At 43.0% G+C, this 19,764-nt stretch overlaps 1 protein-coding gene across 2 annotated transcripts in view; it reads right to left on the reverse strand.

The window, feature by feature from the left end:
* Positions 1–19,764, reverse strand: part of DLG3 (discs large MAGUK scaffold protein 3) — a 206,781-nt gene that overhangs the window by 107,934 nt on the left and 79,083 nt on the right. For both annotated transcript variants that reach the window (XM_066580902.1, XM_066580911.1), the window contains one exon: positions 16,396–16,449. In XM_066580902.1, coding sequence (XP_066436999.1) covers positions 16,396–16,449 — 54 coding nt within the window. The remainder of the gene's footprint in view (positions 1–16,395; positions 16,450–19,764) is intronic.

Raw genomic sequence — 19,764 nt, forward strand, 5'->3', positions numbered from 1 at the left:
ATTGTGGGCTGAACTAAGACTCACTAGTGCTGAAGACGGTCGTGAAATCTATCAGATGTAATGCTTTGGTAATAATAATCTGTAGAAAAACCTTACCATTATAGGTAGCGTATGCTAGGACATGCTTTTAAGGATGTGTAGCCTGGATGTAGTCACTTATATTTGTGTGCCATTGACTCCCATTGTAAAATTATGTCTCAAAAGAATTTATTGAGTAAGATGGCAATATGTGCTGCCATTGTAATGTACTGCAGAAGTTTGAAGGGGGTATTGCGCATACGCGCAAATTTGTCTCCTAGTAATAAGACAAAGGGGTTGAGTCCAGGACTCTTCCCAATAACAGAGGCTATGAGGTGAGAGGCTCTTTTCCAGTAAGTCTGCGCAATTGGGCAGGTCCACCAAATACCAAATATGGTGGTGTGAGCCTTCATCATCACAGCCACGGACACATAAACTGGAGACCTCCAGGTAAACAGCATGAAGCCTCGTGGGAACGAGATAAGCTCTGTGCAGCACCTTTAAGGATGTCTCGGTCAGGGAGGCTTGCCAGCTGTTTTTGCTCGTAGTCTCACAGCAGTGGTGCCAACGCTCTAATGTCAGTGAGGAGTGTAATTCTGACTCCCATTGAAGCATGAAGGGAAGCTTGGAATCCTGTAACGTCTCATTCAGGATATTATAGAAGTGAGATAAGGTGCCTGGATGTATGGGGCAAAATTTACAGATGGCTTCCATGCGGTTCATCTCTACTTTTGTTGATGATGGCATAATAGAGGACCAAAAATGGAAGACCCTCATTGTTCTCCACCATTCTTCCAGAGGGGGTTTATATTGGCTATTAAAGGATGATAACGAAATCAATTTACCATGTATGAGAAAATCATATAAAGAGGTAAGAATACTTGTTTGCCACCACACTAAGTGCGCAGCATCTAAGCCAGGTGAAAAGGCTGGATTATACAGTAGTGGGAGAAAGCATGGGATATTACCGGGGGTAATCTGAACCTAACCTGTCTCAACAACACAATGGAGAAAAATGAAAATGGCGCTGTGCTTCTAAAGTTAGACGGAAAGGGTAGCTTAGTCCAGAGTAGGAACGGCCAGTTACAAGAAGAGAATTGCGTTGCCTCAATGTAGGTCCATAATGGGGCGTGGGAGCGAGCATAGATGGGTGGAATCTGTGCCAAGCGGGCTGCTTTAAAATACTTCAAAATACATGGGGCGGAGAGACCACCAAACCTCTTATGCAGATACATTATGGATTTGGATATTCTGGGGCGTTTATGTGCTCAGATAAATGTTAATATTTTTCTTTGAAATAGTTGGAGATCCGATGTAGGTACAGGAATGGGAAGTGTTCTGAACAGGTAAAGCAGTTTTGGTAGTAAGGTCATTTTTACACTATGGCTACGACCCAACCATGAAAGGTATGGGCATTCCCATCTGGTTAGATCTAGGCTTAGTTGACGGAAAAGTGGCTCATAATTCCATTTATAAAGGGTTCCTAATGTGTTTGTAAGCTTAATTCCCAGATAAGAAAGATAGTGGTGCCGAGTTTTAAACTGAAAATTAAGCTCATTCAGCTTTTGCGTATGGGAGGGAGTGTTACAGAAGAGGATTTCCGATTTTGATTGATTAATTTTAAGGCCTGAGATCAAACTAAATTCTTCAAGGAATGTAAGCAAATTGGGAAGGGAGGTTAATGGTTTGGTTAAAGTTAAGCGTAGGTCGTCAGCAAATAAACCGAGACGTTTAATTGCCCATTCTACATCCTCCACAGTTATATCAGAATTGAGGTCCGATAGAGCTGTCTCAGTCAGGCGGGGTAACTTGAGTTGGGAAAAAGTTTATATTATGGGCTTCGGGGGGGGGGGGGGGGCGCTTGTGGGGCTTTATACAATTTCTGATAGTATTGATGAAATGTGCAATAAATATTATCAGGATTAGAAGTAAGGCATTCAGGTCTAAGTTGTATTTTATGAATTGCTTAGACCGATTGTTTCTCTCAGAGTTTCCTGGCTAAAAGTCGATCAGGTTTATTTGCGTATTGAAAATATGTTGCTTGAGTCCAAGCAAGTGCCTTCTCTGTTTTATGGATGGCCTTCAGCAGGTAATGTGAGGGATGTTGAGAATGAGCTATTTCTAGTTTTTGGATTTTGTGTTCTAAGTCGGTTTGATCACGGGTTCCTTCTTTCTTTTGTTGTGATGCCAGGGAAATCAAGGTGCCCCGAATCACAGGTTTATGTGCTAGCCAGCAGATATCCACCTCCACGTCAGAGTTATTGTAATGGAAATATTCCTCTAATTTCTGTTGAATGGTGGACACCAGAATAGGGTTAGTGAGGAGGGCTTCGTTAACTCTCCATGTATATGGAATTCGCGTATGAGGAGTGAATAGAAGCTCAGAAAGGACTACATCATAGTCTGACCATGCATTCACTATATGGCGGGGGAAAAGGATAAAAGGGGAAGAGACAAAGAATTAGTGAGTATCCAGTCCAGCCTAAAGTGGTGTCTGTGGGCTGGAGAGTAGTAGGTGTAGCCTCTTTTATGTGGATTAAACTCTCACCAGGTATCTGATAATGATAGCATCTGAAAAGTTTCTTTAAACTTAATCTTCAAATTTCTATCTCGGGAAGGGGGGGTTGGGGAAGTGGAATCGATAGTGGGGTCATGAGTAAAGTTAAAATCTCCACACCATATTATCCTACTGTAGTCCAAGGGCGTGAGGATGTCACATGTTGATAAGAAGGATTCCATTGGGGTATCATTTGGTGAATAAGTGTTTACGATACAAAGTTTATCATTATACAGCTCTCCCAACTGAATTAAATATCGACCCTGATCGTCACCCAAAGATTTGGTGACTGTGAAAGGAAGGGAGTTACGTAGAAAAATGGATACTCCTCTACTTTTGGTGATAAACATTGTATGATAGTGGGCCTGGTAATGAGGATTAAAATATTTTGGATGAGATGTAACCAAAAAATGGGACTCTTGAATGCATATTATATCAGGTTTAGAACCGTCAAGTGGGATATTTGCTACACGGAGAATCTCTCGCCCCTCCGACAATAAACGTATGATGCTCTTGGCCTTCAATTTTAAATGACAGCATAAAAGGAAAGCCCCATCGATATCTGATTTGTGCCCTTTGTAGAGCCAAGGTGATTGGGCGCAGTTGGCGACTACGTTCAAGGGTGGATGGGGCTAAATCTGCAAAAAGTTGTACTCCTTGTTCCGTACCTGGAAGTGGAGAGAGACCCCTGGCTGCACTAGTATCATGTCACGTGCTTCGGGATAATGAAGTTTTAAGATGACATCTCTAGGTTGGTTTGGAATACGCGGTTTGTTTAGGGCTCTGTGAACACGATCCATTCTGAAAAAGATTCAAGTCCGCTTGTGGTAGTAGGGCCTGGAAGATATTCAGTGCGGCCTCTTTAAGTACAACGAAGCGCTCAGGTAGTCCTCTGATGCGTAAATTTGCTGGTCTTGATCTATTTTCAAGGTCCTCAAGTTTCATCTCCAATTGCTCAATTTTATTTTGATTATCCTCTATGTGATTTCTATCAAGATCCATTGCGCCAATGATTTCATCGGTCTTAGTTTCAACCTCTCCAATCCTCTGGTCAAGTTCTTGTATTTGTTTAGAAAAGTCTGAGATGGCGCCTTGTAGCTGTTTTTTAAATAGTTGTTGAATATTCTCATATAGCTCTTTAGTATTGACGCTTGAGGGAGCATCACTGCTGGAGGGGGAGGTCGGTAGAATATGGTCGTGATCCAGAGTTGTAGCAGGGTGGCCAGGATCCTGACCCTCCACATCTGGGGGAAGTTGGGATTGGAAGATTTCTGGAATTGTTTGAGGTGTATTTTGGAGAGATGTTTTGGATTGTTTCCCGTACTTAGGCAGAGTTAGGTTAATATTATTGTACAGAAATTTTGTTCATTGAATAAGTTGAATGTCACAGCTTAGGAATATCACATACCACCGACAGGACAGGGGTTAATATGACAACATATATGCGTCTTCTGGGCTGTGGGGTTATAATTCTCAGCGCATATGCTGGGTAGATTTTATTGTCTGCTTATGTATGTTCATGTAGTAAAACTATAATTAGTTGCCTCTCGGAAAAAATTAGGGCTCTAAGTCCCTCAAAAGTCTCACCTGTAAATGGATTGGGTAATGAGTAGAGATGAGCGAGCATACTCACTAAGGGCAATTACTCGATCAAGCATTGAGCTTAGCGAGTACCTGCCCGCTCGAGAGAAAAGGTTCGGCTGCCGGCGCGGGTGACAGGTGAGTTGCGGCAGTGAGCGGGTGGGAGCGGGGGGAAGAGAGAGGGAGAGAGAGATCTCCCCTCCGTTCCTCCCCGCTCTCCCCCGCTGCTCCCTGCCTGCCGCCGGCAGACGAACCTTTTCTCTCGAGCGGGCAGGTACTCGCTAAGGGCAATGCTCGATCGAGTAATTGCCCTTAGCGAGTATGCTCGCTCATCTCTAGTAATGAGTCCTCAGTCTCGGGAAACAAGTTAGGAGAACATCAAGGCTCAGATGTAGGGAGCAAAAAACATTCAAGTGTCCAAGGTGATGGATCCTCTTTATTTTCAGTGCCAAAGACCTATTGCTTGTATCTTATGATTGAAGCTGTCCTGCCGTATCCTGCCACCAGGTGGCAGCAAAATGTTAGCTGAAATGTTCTGTACTATCAAATGAATTTTCACAGTCTTCTAGTGTAAAGGCACCGTGGAGAGTTACATATGGGACCAGGTCTCCTAGGTCTGGTGAGTAACAATACCTCTAGTTGTTGCAGCTGTTCAGGTAGCTGGATATTATGGTGGCAATGCTGGGATTTATTCTCCTCCACGCTGGTGAGCCCAGGTTCAGCAGGTCAGTAAGGAGGAACCCTGTTAGAAGCACTTCCTGATGTTTTAAAGAAGGCACTAGGATCTCTTGACAGATGGGCTGTAGCAGTCACTGTGAGGCCAGGGCCCTTCTCTAAGGCTCCCTGTCCACGGGCGTTGCGAAGTCCCGCGGCAGATCTACACAGCGGGAGCCGCCGCCCTGGGAACAGGAGCCGCCGCCTAATGTCCGCCGGTCAGCCCTATCTGATAGATAGGCTGGCCGCGGAGAATCGGGGCAATTCGCAGCATGCTGCGGATTGCCCGCCGCGAGCGGAGAATCGCAATGATTTTCCGCTCGTGGACAGGGGCCGGCGCTTTCCATAGCAATGCAAATACACTAGGGCTCTTTCACACGGCATATTTGCATGCACAAAGTTTTAGTTTAGTTTTGGACTGAGATGGCAGCACCTGAGGAACTCCAATTTTCATGTTTGACCCCTCCAAATGGTAAACTGACTTTGCGGTAAGATCCCCAAGCCATTGCACACGCAGATAGTCTCGGTAATGTGGCTTCTGCCGCTGCACTGAGCCGAGGTGCGGTACCTGTAGGTCTGAACAGGAGTCTTGCATATAGGCTGTGGTCATGGCTGGCAGCACAGGTTCAATAATGAGGTCCAGGCTGATGGTCAGGACAGGCAGAAAACAATAGGAGAATTCAGAATGCAGAGCTGAGGTCAGGGAGCACAGAAATCAGGATAGTCAGAGTCAGGCAAGAGGTTAGGCTTTGCCACAAATGGCTAGTGAGACAAAATTGCTTAGGCATCCACCATGGGGGGATGCCTAATATAGCAGGAAACGGTTGGTGATTGGTGGGGGACTGAATTAGGGGACGCACACTAGCCCTACAAGAAAGGCGGGGGAGCGCCTGTGAGCTTTGTAAAATATTAATTTAATTCTGTATGTACTGTATGTAACGTGCGGTGGAATATGTTAGTAATCTGTAATGTTCCTGGTGACCTGTGATGGGCTTGTGTTTATGCAAGGCAGCCAATCAGAGCAATGAGAGTAGTATGGGAGGGGAGAGCAGCAGCCTGAAGCAATGGGTAGACAGGGGGTGTCCGTCAGACTCCCTGTTGGGACTGTAGTTAAACTGTAGTCACAAATCACAACTATCTCCTAATGAAGCTGAGATAAAAAGTAAAGCAGCAAGATCTAAGGAAAACAAATAGCTGGTAATCGCCTCTGGTATCTACTGACTCACATATCATTTTGAGCGTCTGACTGGACAGTCCTTTTAAATCCGATTACATTCCAGTCCAATATGTTAAGACATTCTACAAAATTCTGTTGTGATCTGTAATGTCAATGAAAGAAGCCAGAAAGAGAAAAGAGACTAAAGATAGCGGAAGAAATCTGACAGTAGCCATGTATACGAATGGTACTTGTAGGGCTAAATGCAGTACAGTACAGTATACCTGGTAACAAAGAGGCACGTCTCCCAACAAAAGACTTGTGGGATCAAGCTGATTAACCGTCAATCACAACAATTACTGTAATATATCTGAAGAACGGTAACTCTATTTTTAATTTGAACTGCCAGAATGTCCAGATCCCGGAAAGTCGACTTTTATAGAACAGAAGCTTAGACCCAGAGGACAAGAAGCAGCTACTTGTAAGAGGTTTCTCATTAACACAGACTAAATCTCATTAGATGATATCAGTAAACGAACACAAACTAATTAACCATACAGTACTCCTTATTCCTAATTTGTAAAGCAGGCTGCTAGAGATTGTTCAGGTGTCTGTCTCTGAGAAAGACACCCTAGAATTAGGAGTATTGGCCCAATGTGCCCATCAGAAAAGGAGAAGATAGTTACTTATTTCATACGTGATGTCACCATGAGAAGACACCCACAGAGAAGTATGGTCTTCTCTTTATCAAGACCTTGTGGGTAGGTCGAAACGTCGCCATTATGGAGGAATAAAGTTTGTTGATTTTTATTCTTCTGATGCTGCCTTGACCATACTTCTCTGTGGACGTCTATTTGGGTTTTTCATCCGGACCCAGTTGGGACGTGCATCTTTCCCCTCCCCTTGGAACAAAGGTTTGAAAATATCAGATTTTTTTCTTCTTATGCTGTTGTATACCTAATATTTCTTACAAACCATGAAAAGACACTTCCCGGCAAACTTGTAATCTTATCTATATATATAAAGACGAAAGCCCTCACTGACTGGCTCACTGACTGACTCGCCAAAAGTTCTCCAACTTCCCGATGTCGTAGAAACATGAAATTTGGCACAAGCATAGATTATGTCCAAAATAGGAAAAGTAATTGGGTGCCAACTCGATTATTCAATTCTAGTGCAAAAGAATTGGCATCAAAATTTTACGTACATAATCTAAATCTCTCACTTCCCAATGTCATAGAAACTTAAAATTTGGCCCGAGCATTGATTATGTCATAAATAGGAAAAGTTAATAGGTCCCAACTTGATTATTCAATTCTAGCGCAAAAGAATTAGCGTCAAAATTTTACGTACGGAATCTAATTCTCTCACTTCCCGGTGTCATAGAAACTCGAAATTTGGCAGGAGCATTGATTATGTCATAAATAGGAAAAGCTAATGGGTCCCAACTCGATTATTCAATTCTATGCGCAAAAGAATTTGCATCCAAATTTTACGTACGGAATGTGATTTTCTCACTTTACGGTGTCATAGAAACGTGAAATTTGGCATGAGCATTGATTAGTCATAAATAGGAAAAGCTAATGGGTCCCAACTCGATTATTCAATTCTTGGCGCAAAAGAATTAGCGTCCAAATTTTGCATGCAGAATTTAATTCTCCAACTTCCCGGTCATAGAAACATGAAATTTGGCAAAAGCATTGATTATGTCATGAATAGGAAAACCTAATGGGTCCCAACTCGATTATTCAATTCTAGCGCAAAAAAGTAGCGTCCAAATTTTACGTACGGGATCTAATTCTCTCACTTCCCGATGTCGTAGAAACATGAAATTTGGCATGAGCATTGATAATGTCATAAGTAGGAAAAGTTAATAGGTCCCAACTCGATTATTCAATTCTAAGCACAAAAGAATTAGCGTCCAAATTTTACGTACAGAATCTAATTCACTTCCAGGTGTCATAGAAACGTGAAATTTGGCACGAGCATTGATTATGTCATAAATAGGAAAAGGTAATGGGTCCCAACTCGATTATTTAATTCTAGCGCAAAAGAATTAGCGTCAAAATTTTACGTACATAATCTAAATCTCTCACTTCCCAATGTCATAGAAACATGAAATTTGCCATAAGCATTGAATATGTCATAAATAGGAAAAGTTAATGGGTCCCAACTCGATTAGACAATTCTAAGCGCAAAAGAATTAGCATCCAAATTTTACGTACGGAATCTAATTCTCTCACTTCCAGGTGTCATAGAAACGTGAAATTTGGCACGAGCATTGATTATGTCATAAATAGGAAAAGGTAATGGGTCCCAACTCGATTATACAATTCTAATTGCAAAAGAATTAGCGTCCAAATTTTACGTATGGAATCTAATTCTCTCACTTCCTGATGTCATTTTATATAAAGGAAACATCGCATGGTTACCTCCCGTGGTGTTTCCTGGGTAATGCAGAGAACTATGCAAAATGGTGAACATATGTTTTTCCTCAGTATCTCTAAAGTAACCACGACTTCATAAGATTTTCCGTGTGAACACCAGATAAACACCAGTACCAAATTAACTTGGGCGAAGCCGGGTATATCAGCTAGTTGACTATAAAGGGTATCTGCCACCATCTTTTTGCAGTCCTCTCTGAGGGTAGCATAACATAGGGACAGTCATACCGATGCACTGATTTCTCTGCTGTATGTATCTGGGCAGGGGTTTGGGAGAAACTTCTATTTTATCAGTAGAAACACATGCATAGAAAACTACAGGAAGTAGTCCTCCATATTTATGAGCTGCAGGCTAGCCTCACCCACCCACCACACCTTCCAGCCTGATAGTAATAGGCAAACAGCAGTCAATGTATAGAGAAATAGATGTCAATCGGGGACTGGAGGGTGCAGTGGCTAGAGCTAGCTGCAGCTCATGAATATTAAGGACCAGGCACGTAACTATAGGGGATGAAGGGGATGTGGTTGCACCCAGGCCCACGAGCCTTAGGGGGCCCATACGGCTTCTCTTTTCCATATAGGGAGCCCAGTACTATGACTAAATCATTATAGTTGGGGGCCCCGTTACATATTTTGCATTGGGGCCCCCAAGTTTCAAGTTACACCTCTATTGAGGACTAATTCTTTGTGTGGATGTTACGAATAAAATGCATGTTTCTCCCAAAGTACTGCACGGTTTATATATATATATATATATATATATATATATATATACACACACACACGCACACACACTTTTTCAGATCTATTCTATTAAGGGCTCTTTCACACGAGCGGATATAAGGCGTTGGCGTTTTTACGTTTTCACGCCTACTCTGTATAAGCGCCTGAATGGGCATTTTTCCACGATCACGACCAGCATTTTCTCGTCAATTCACACGACCGCGAGCGTTGTTTTTAGCGAAAAAATACGCCGCACCCCAGAAAACCCTCTCTCTGGCAAAATCCTCGGGATGCCTTCCAGTGCCTATATAGAGGCACCTGTAAGCTTTTTACAGCGTTGGACGCTGCAAGAATGCCTCCCCCTCCCTTCATTTCCCTGCCCGCATAGGAGTCTACGGGACCCGTCGGCGAATATTGTCCAAAAGATAGTTCCAGAACTATCTGTTTGGCCACCGTATATACGCCGGACGTATTTCAGCCGCTTATGTTCCATCTTTCACAGTGCTGACGTATTTACGTGCCATATACATGTGAACAAATGCATTGGGAACCAATACTTCATATGGGTAGCGTATATACACTCAGGCGTGAAAAAGCAGCATATATGTGCTCGTGGGAATGAAGCCTAAGGCCGAAGTAGAAGGCTTAGTAGGATGGAAAGCTCACTATAACATCATGTATTTTTGTTAGCCATTAGCAGGTATTATATCTACAAGATTACTTGGTTTCTCTTACTGAGAACAATCATAATATGCTTGTCTGGAACTGGCCTAAAGGAAAATGTGTCACCATCTTTTTTGCAGCTTTCCCTGACAGCAGCATAATGTAGTGACAGTCTCACTGAATACAGTGATATGCCTGCTGTATATGTGTATGTATAGGGGGTGGACAAAAATATGGAAACACCAAAGCTGTAGTCTGCTTCTTTTTCATCACAACTCTACGCAATGATCGTCTGTCTCTGTCACTCAACACACATTTCCGTCCTCATTGGCGGTTTTTCCAGTCTTACTGTTTATGTCCTTGGATATTGTGCCTTGTGATACAGCAAAAACTTCTGCTTGTTACAGAGGCACCCGCCATACAGGCCCCAACAATCTGACCGCATCGGAATTCCGTCAGTTCTGTCATGATTTCCTCACAACTGTGCAGAATGCTGTCTCGAAGACAAATGACGCTTACCACGTGTTGGCACTGTTGTACAGATCATTGCATCACGCAACAACTACAGCACCGCCTACTAACTCCGCTGTAGTACACATGTATGGATCCCGGAGCATTAGGAGGGATCCACATGGGATTTTAATCATTAGCACTGAGCTGCCCTTTTGATATACGGTAGTTAAAATTTACTGGTAGTATTGTGAAATAGGATTTAGAAACCAATGGAATTTATGGCATGCATTTCGTATGATGTTTCCATATTTTTGTCCACGCTCTGTATATATACACACACATACATATAAAATGGCACAGACATAGTGTGCTTAATTTGCACTTAAAACAATAATGGAACAGGATGAGCAGGGGAGAAAATTCTGAATTAGTCCACTGATAAGGATTTGAAAATGTTATGGTCTCCGAATTGGTGTTAGTGTTATCTCTGCTCCAGATTTCACATACCTCCAATCTACCATGAAGACTTTTGAAATGTTTATATCTGTCATGACAGTGTCAAAGATGGTTATAAACTTGTACTCCCATATTCTTCCATGCCCTTGAGATTTGAAGTTTCCTTTTAATATAGTAACTTTCATATATTTTATATTGTGAAAAAATGCTCCTTTACAGGTAATTCCGTCTTTCTCTCTTTAATTGTGTGACGATGAAACTTCATCCCCGCTTTAAGTTTTTGTTATGTTTTCCCAACATAAAGGCCCCCAACAGGACATTTACTACACAGGATCAGGTACACAACATCAGAGGTAGAACATGTGAATGTCCCTGGGATCTTATAGTCCCATTGTGTGTTGGGGATCTGTATCCTGTCCGCGGTCCGTACATCTGAGCAGGTCTTGCAGCTCCTTACATTACAGAGATAAGCTCCTTTTTGTGTGTCGGAGGGATTATAAAGTTCCTCAAATTAGGAGGTTGCCTGTAACACAGAAGCGGAGAATATGGTTTTCAGACGGTCATCCTTGTGCAGGGTATGGTGGAGTTTTCTTGCAGTCTTCCTTAGTACCTCTAGTTGCGGATTGTAGGTCACTACTAGAGGCACACAATTGTTTCTTTCCTTCTCCTTGTATTGGAGTAGTTGATTCCTGGGTATCCTGGTGGCTTTGGTGATTTGGTCATCAATTGAGGTGGGATGGCAGCCCTGATTTAAAAATGTCCTTTTAAGATGGTACCTCTCTGTCTGTTGGGTTGGAGCAGATCCGGTTGTATCTGATGGCCTGGCTGTAGACGATGGACTTTTTGATGTATTTAGGGTGGAAGCTGTCCCATGTGAGGTATGTGGGCCGATCAATCGGCTTTCGGTATAGGGATGTATGTATTGAGTTGTTTAAAATTTTTATGGTGGTGTCCAAAAAGTTGATTTCGGTATACGAGTAGCTTTTAATGTCAGGTTTATGGTGGGGTGGAATGCATTGAATCTCTCATGGAATTTTATTAGTTCTTGTTCAGAGTTGGTGCAGATGATTAGGATGTCATCAATGTAGCGGAAGTAGACCAATGGTTTGCTGGGGGCAGGAGGCCAGAAAGTCACTCTCCAGTTTTGTCATGAAAAGGTTGGCATATTGCGGTGCCATTTTACTGCCCATGGCAGTTCCGGTGAGTTGCAGGAATATTTCTTTGCCAAAATAGAAATAATTGTGTGTGAGGATGAATCTTGTGAGTTGTAGCACTGCGTCAGAGGCAACCCCATTGGCCTCAAGGTGTGCCTGGCAGGCGGTCAGTCCATCTTTGTGTGGGATGTTGGAATATAAGGATTTCACATCCATGGTGGCCAGGATGACGCTATTGGGCAGAGGACCTATGGTTGACAATTTGTTCAGTAGGTCCGCGGTGTCCTGCCAGTAGCTGGTTGTGTTTCTCACCAGTGGTTTGAGGACACCTTCTACCCATCCTGAGATTCTTTCAATGAGGGTTCCCACACCTGAGATAATTGGCCTCCCTGAAACATGGCTGTAATACAGATCTGTTACAGGTGACATTACAACCTGATTTCACCAGTTTTTATCTGCTTTTGCCTCCATATATTTTATTTTCCACTGGGCAAATACTGATCATTATTTACCCAATAGAAAATAATAGCAATACAGGTGCAAATACATTCCTAACCAACAAATACATTTGGTCACTTAAATTATACTATGATCCATGCTACAAGGTCAGATTTTCATTTACTAAATTAATTTCCCCTCGGAGGTCTGATTATATAGCTCCTTCTTTGTTGCGATTTGATAAATGCATCTATTATACTGACATAGTATATACAGTAGCCGCCAAAGGGGGAGAAAACTGCGTATACAGACTCATTGAGCTCCCATCTACAGTATACACTAAATGGTCACTTTATTAGAGACAGCAGCCTTTTCCCGATTGGAGCTTTCCTGTATGTAAATTAGACATGTGACCACAGAGTGCAGAATAAAATCAAGTGAGCAAGTTGTCTGTGGATCAGTTTCAGTGTTAATCCACATTAAAATGGGAAAATTGAGAGTTCTGAGCAATTTTGAATGAGACAGGGGTGTTGCTAGCATCGGGGTATTCAGGGCTTTGGTGTGGTGAACCACTCATTGTTCTCAGGGCGCCACTGCAACTGAATACTACAGCAGAGCCATGGAGCTGTTAGCTCTGTTCTCTACATGTTATTTCCATAGTGCCAAAATATTACTCAGCTAACCCCATTCCCACACTGAATAGAGATTAGCCTCTGCAGGACTGCAGCCTATGAGAAATACAGGATGGGTACCTCGCATAGGCTGGCACAATGACGTTATTGCATTGGGTCGGCTCATGCAGGGATCTCCTATCAACGTCTTATGTGCTGTGAACGGGCTAGGTGAGTGATATTATTTCTTTTATTGAGGCACTAAGGAAGTGGGCAGGCTTCTTTATTTAGTGTGAGATGGGGGGTTTAGGGGGCCCTAAAGGGCCACTATAACTAACCGTTGGCACTAAAAGGTGCACCATTACTGAGTCAAATGCATTAAGGTGGCACCAAAAAGTGATGAGCACAATTACTAAGTGTAGGTGCACTGGGGGGACTATTACTGAATTTGGGCACTAAGAGGGCTATATAATTAAGGGCACCATTATTTATTCAAGGCATTTATATAGTACCAATACTGAGTGGGGGGCACAATCACTGAGTGTGGGGCATTAAGTGGCACCACTACTGAGTTGCGGCACTAATGTAGCAATATAATTAACTAGGGAACTAAGGAGCACCAATAATTGTGGGCGCAAAGTAGAATTCTTACTGTTTATTACTTTTTACAGGGCACTAAGAGCATTACTATTTTTTAAGTGGGCAATATTACCGTCATGGGGCTCACACGGGGAGTAACTTTTTTCTAGGTGGCATTATTACTTTGTAAAGGACACTACAGTGGGTATTATTACTATGTGAGGGCAAGGGGTTGAGAAAAATTCTATTACCATTTGAGGTTCAAGAGATGGGACTTTTATTGTGTGGTGTATTATTTACTTGTCACCAGGTATGCGCATCATCAATTAGTTATGATGCTCATACAACACTGAGGAGGTATTTCTTATACTTACTTGGCTTTCCGATCCAGCACTGTGACCCCCAAAAGTCAGCGTGGACCATGCAGCTGGACTGCTGGCTGCACGCTGTGCGCACTCTCTCCCGCTGATTGCTACAGGAGTACATGTGCATAGTGTGCAGTCAGTGGACCGGCTGTGTGGCCTGTGCTGACTTTCAGAGTGACAGTACTGGATCTGGGAGCCAGGTAAGTATAAGAAATACCTACCCGGACTCCATTACACTATACAAATTCTTATATTGATGGGGAATAATGGATCTTTAATATTACAAACTCATCCACAGATAAAATCAATAATAATTAAATAATTTCATCCTGTCAGAGAATCTTCGGTATATGCAGACCAGCAGCAAATAAATCTACTGGTTTTCTACTAGATATTACGGCGCTGTTCTATGCAGCAAGGTCCATTATAGCCAATGGATTACAGATGGTTGGCACCTAATAAATGGAAACAGCGGGGCTAATTGAAAACATCCCCACACCTTCCATTACAGGAGTGATGTGTCTGTAACAAAGTATCCAAGTGGGAAATCTTGTGGAACAGTGACACCTATTGACACAATTTGAGAATGCAGCTCCATAGAAGTTAATGAAAACAAAGATCGTAAATACCTTTCTGTCCTCACCAAAATAAAACAATAGAGATTTAGAGATGGATTTAGAAACATTTGGAGTTTATTCTAAATACATAAGAAATATTTTGTGCATATTAAAGAAGACGCTGTAGTTTTAGCGGGATGTATGTTTTCTGACCTGTCCCCAACACTACCTACTCACTGTGTATAAAAGTATGGGCTTCATAATATGTTGCTATGTTCTGAGGAAGCTGCCAGTGTCAGCGGTAAAACTTGTTACCTTACTACTGTTTTTACATATCTTTGTTAGGTGCGCGCAGTTTCACACACCTAACAATCACCATGTGAACGCTTCTCTAGGGACCTATTGGTTCCTTATAGAAGCGCGTTCTGTGCACTGCCAGCAGCGCGAAAGCTACGTTCGTCTGATCGAGGCCTTATTCTGTATCTGAATCTGCCTAGAGAGTCCTGGGAACAAGGCAGTCACCAATATAACTGTGGACTGAATGCTGTGTGATATCACAGCTCTACCAGGTGAGCAGCATTCGTTATTCAATCACCCTCTGTTATACAACAGACACACGTGTGGCACTTCTCTTGCCCAGTTTTATAGCCATAAGACAAGATATTTGGGGTTTGTTCACATGTAGCAGAAATGATGTCGATTTTTCGTCCATATTTGGGGACGCATAATTTGCAGTATATTACAGTAGCAGCAAAATCAGTCATAAGCTGTGGGGGAAAAAATAGACATGTGGAGCGTATTTTAAATCTGCAGCATGTCAATTGATGTTGTGGATTTGCACTGCGGATAAGTAAAACACACCAAAACTTTGTAGGCTCAGCAAAGCCCCCTTCTTTTTAGTGAAGAGTGACCTTGCATTTACTGCCTCTTACCAGACGACATGTGTAAATGGGACTACCTAGGTCTCAACATCAATGGGGTTCCCAGGTGGCTGACGTTGTGCAGTGTCACTATTACGTCTTGTTTGACTGAGATCTACTCTTTAGCATTAAAACCACATTAAAAAAAATTAAGAATAAGTATCCCTTTGTTCTAGTTTGCATTTGGATGAAATAAGAATTAAAGCCCATTTAGATACAACGATTATCGCTCAAAAGTCATCCTTTGAGCGATAATCCTTTTGTCTAAATGCTCTGCCATCTTGCACTGTTCATGCACTATTCGTTCAGTGCTGCATGCTGATTTTCTCAGCAGGCGGCACTGATAGCATTCTTTCAGCTGGTATCCTGCTGGGACTTTCCAGTGGGACTCCAGCTGAAAGCTTTGAGAACAAAGCAGCTGTCAGTGCGAGAACAAAGCGGCTGTTTGCATATACAAAACAGCTGCATTGATCTCCGAGCTTTCGCGGCAGTATCCCGCTCCACATGGATGACTCTTAAGTAGCTAATTAGCTACTTAGAGTTATGCAAAGATGATCGCTCAAATCTGTCACTTAGGGTGCGTTCACACGAGCGCATAAACGGCGCGTTTTTGCGACCAAACGTATATATGTGACCATCTGAGGCAATGGTTTCGAATGTATTCGTTCACATGGGCGATTTTACGGCGCGTAAAAACGGCAACCCGAAAAAAACCCGGAACATATGCGACCGAAATACGCGCCAACGCATATTCGATGGCCGAAAAGATCGTTTGCAAAGTAGGAACAAACGAAAATACGCTTTCTAGCTCTGGTCGTGATCGGTGAAAAACGTTCTCTCGGGCGATTATACGTTGCGCTCGTGCGAACGTAAATACACCTACGCTCGTCTGCCCGCACCCTTAAACTGTTATTTGAGCAAATTTTGAGCGATCATCGCTCCGTGTAAATGAGCCTTAAGCTTGCATTATAGTGTGTGTTATTCTGATTTCTTTCGTATCACTCACCGAAGAACCTGGGTCCAGACAGTCCGTGTTTACCAGCATAGGTGCAGCACCAGCCTGTAAGAGATAAAGACAGGACGTTGGACACATGAAGCCATAAGTAAAATACAATACAAAAGTAATGTTAGGGACATAGATATATTATCTCTAATCCTGAAAGTCACCCTACTAGAAAATACAGCTGGAGCAAATAACATGCGCATTAAAGATGAGGTAACATAGCAGCTGTAATTTGCATGTGAATGGCATGAATAGTATAGTCCCAATAAGGAGAAGCAGAAGTAGCATGGTGGCTGCAGGCACTGTGGCGGACCAAGGCCGGGGCTGGACAGTCACCGTAGCCATTTATATTTTTCTTTTTAGTGAAAAAAAGTGGGTACAAGAAGGAGGAGAGTTACCAAATTGCAGTATTTGAACCTGGTCTGCACAGAACTGCATAACACAAAGGCCTTTTACACAGCTGACCAACAATCAGACTGTCATTCATCGGTCGATCACGTCTTATGTATAGCTAGAAAAATCATCATTTTTGTCTGAACCAGGGATGTGTTGCCAACAGTGAGGAAAGTGCATAAATTACCACCACTTGTTCCTCTGAGTCTATGTTAAAGGCCAGGTAAAGGAGCGCCAATCTTGGTGATCGGTGCTTATCAAAGGGCCCTAAGTGACAGTAATGGCATATGCTAGTGACAGTCCAGTCATCAATAAAAGGAACTGATTTATTGTAGAACTTCTTTAAACAATCAATCAATGAAATGATTGATTTAGAGCCGCGCTCAGACGTCACATAGGTGGTATAATATTATATCCTTATTATAATATAACAATTGTAATGCACTAAAATATAGAGAAAACAACCCTAACTAGATGCCTAGTAGGGCCAAGTTGTTCAGGTAAAAGAATGATCAGGCCAGACCAGTGGCGTACATCGGAGAGCAAAAACTTATGGGCCCCACGCCCCCATTATGGTTTTGCCACCCAGGGCAGGAGGTCTTAGTGTTTGTTTCCTGTCTCATGCCCTCTAAAATGACTCTTCGGCACATTCTCCACCTCCTTGTTTGCCAATAATGCGGTTTCTCTTTAGAGGAAGGTCCTGTACAGTTGGGGCCTCCTCTCTGCAAGCGCCCCATTGCAGTCACATTGTCTGCCTCTCTGGTACATACGCCCTAGGCCAGACTGCATCCAATCAAAGATGACCAAAACCTATTTACGCTGGCCAACAGTCGTTTGGACGACTGCACGAGCGTTGATGTCACGGCTAAGGTCGTCAGCGCTCGTGCAGAGTATTCAGACTGAAAGTCCTGCCTGCGGCTTGTGGTTTTCTTGTCTGCTTCTCACTCAGCGCTTCACCTCCTATGGGGATCACTGAGCTTTTACACAGAACGAGAAGGCAGAGAGCGCTAACGAAAGGTCAGCTTAAACGACCGCGACTGACAAGTGAGTGATTTTTTTTCGCTTCACATTGAAAGATTATCACTTACTTTCGCTAATTTGAATGAAATTTGATCGAAAATCATTGTGTGCAAATTGGCCTTTACTTTGACTGAACAGAGAAAAAAATAACCAAAAAGTTGGCAGAGAAAACTAGACAATAAGCAAACAAAGATTGAAACAGAGCAGAAAGGATGAATATGTTGTAAAAACAGCAGACCTTAGGCCCAATGTCCACGGGCGGATTTAATTGCGGAATCTGCACAGGGCACCCGCGCAGGCGATCTGCAGTTCAAGCTGCCAATAGGGAAACAAAAGCGTCCGCACCTTAATTAAAACATGCAGATTTGATTTACAGACCTTTTGATGCAGAAATCAAATCGCAGCATGCTCCATTTCAGTGCGGTTCCTGCACAGCCGCCTTCCATTGAAGTCATTGTAAGCCGTTCGATCTGCGGCCTGTCCACAATTGACGTTGTGGATGGGCCGCAGATTCCGAAGGAAAGCAGGAGTTTGAAAAAAACAAACACTGCTGTACATGTGCGCTGGCACGCCGGCCGGCGCTTCCGCACACATCCGCAGTAAAGAAAAAAGAAGACCCGGACAGATACGCACATTACTCGGCCGCGGGCAAGATCAGATTTTGCTGCGGACTCCCGCATGCAGAATCCGCCCCGCCCCTGGACATGGGGTATTAGGCAAAGTTATACTTTAATTACAATACTGTGCAAAAGTTTTGGGCAGGTGTGGAAAATGCTTAAAAGTAAGAATGATTTCAAAAATAGAAGTGATAAATAATAGTTTATTTTTGTCAATTAACAAATTGCAAATTGAATATACCAAAGAGAAATCTAAATCACATCAATATTTGGTGTGACCGCCCTTTGTCTTCAAAACAGCATCAATTCTCCTAGGTACACTTGCACACAGCTTTTGAAGGAACTTGGCAAAGAGGTTGCTCCAAGGATCTTGGAGAACTAACCGCAGAACTGCAAGTTAGAAGCCAAAATCACCCTTGGGAGGTGCTACAAGATAAGTGAGCTGCAGTCATAGATGACTGACAGAATGCCCTGCTGTGATCAACCAAAGGATGGTGTATATACAGCCCAACTAGATATAGCAAACCCATCAACATGGAGCTAACAATGGCATCCTTATTATGCTCAATACAACATCATTAAAAAATCCACAACTTGTCAACTTGAAACTTCCTAAAAAGTGAAGTTATTTAGCAGCCTGTTGAAATAATTTATCTCAAGCCAAACATCTGTAAAATAGTCCATAATACTAAACAGTCCCATTCGTGCGATACATGTAAATAGACAAAATACCGTATCAATAAAAAATAATATCTGAAAAGGAATATGTTCATATGCCAGCAGAGTTGCTTTAGCCCCCTTTCTACGGGCGTTGCGGTGTCCCGCGGCGGAGCTCCGTCTGGGAGCAGGAGACGCCGCCGAATCTCCCCCGGTCAGCCCTATGTGATAGATAGGCTGACCGCGGAGAATCGGGGCAATTCGCAGCATGCCGCGAGCGGAGAATCACAATGCTTCTCCACTCGTGGACAGGGGCCGGCGCTTTCCATAGCAGTGCAGAGGGCGTGACAGGCACCCGTTAGGAGGCATTTACAGGCGATTTTCCCGCACAATTTCTCTGCGTTGCAAGATGCACAGAAGTCACAGAGGAAAAGAACACATTTCAATGCGTGATTTTTCTCTTGCAGCGCTGTAAGTAGATGCCATGCAAGAAGAAAATTGCAGCATGTCCTATTTTTGGGCAATTCTGTTAAGGAGACGCCCATTCTTTTTTATGGGAGCAGAAAGAAAAATTGTGCTCGTATGTACATGCAAGTTTCATTCTAGTGCAATGTGTTTTTGCTCCCATGGGGAGTAATGGACTTTTTTCATGTGCTTGAAAATCATAAGTGTAGCGATGCGAGTG

The sequence above is a fragment of the Eleutherodactylus coqui genome, chromosome 10, assembly GCF_035609145.1.
Source record: "Eleutherodactylus coqui strain aEleCoq1 chromosome 10, aEleCoq1.hap1, whole genome shotgun sequence".
Classification (NCBI taxonomy): domain Eukaryota; kingdom Metazoa; phylum Chordata; class Amphibia; order Anura; family Eleutherodactylidae; genus Eleutherodactylus; species Eleutherodactylus coqui.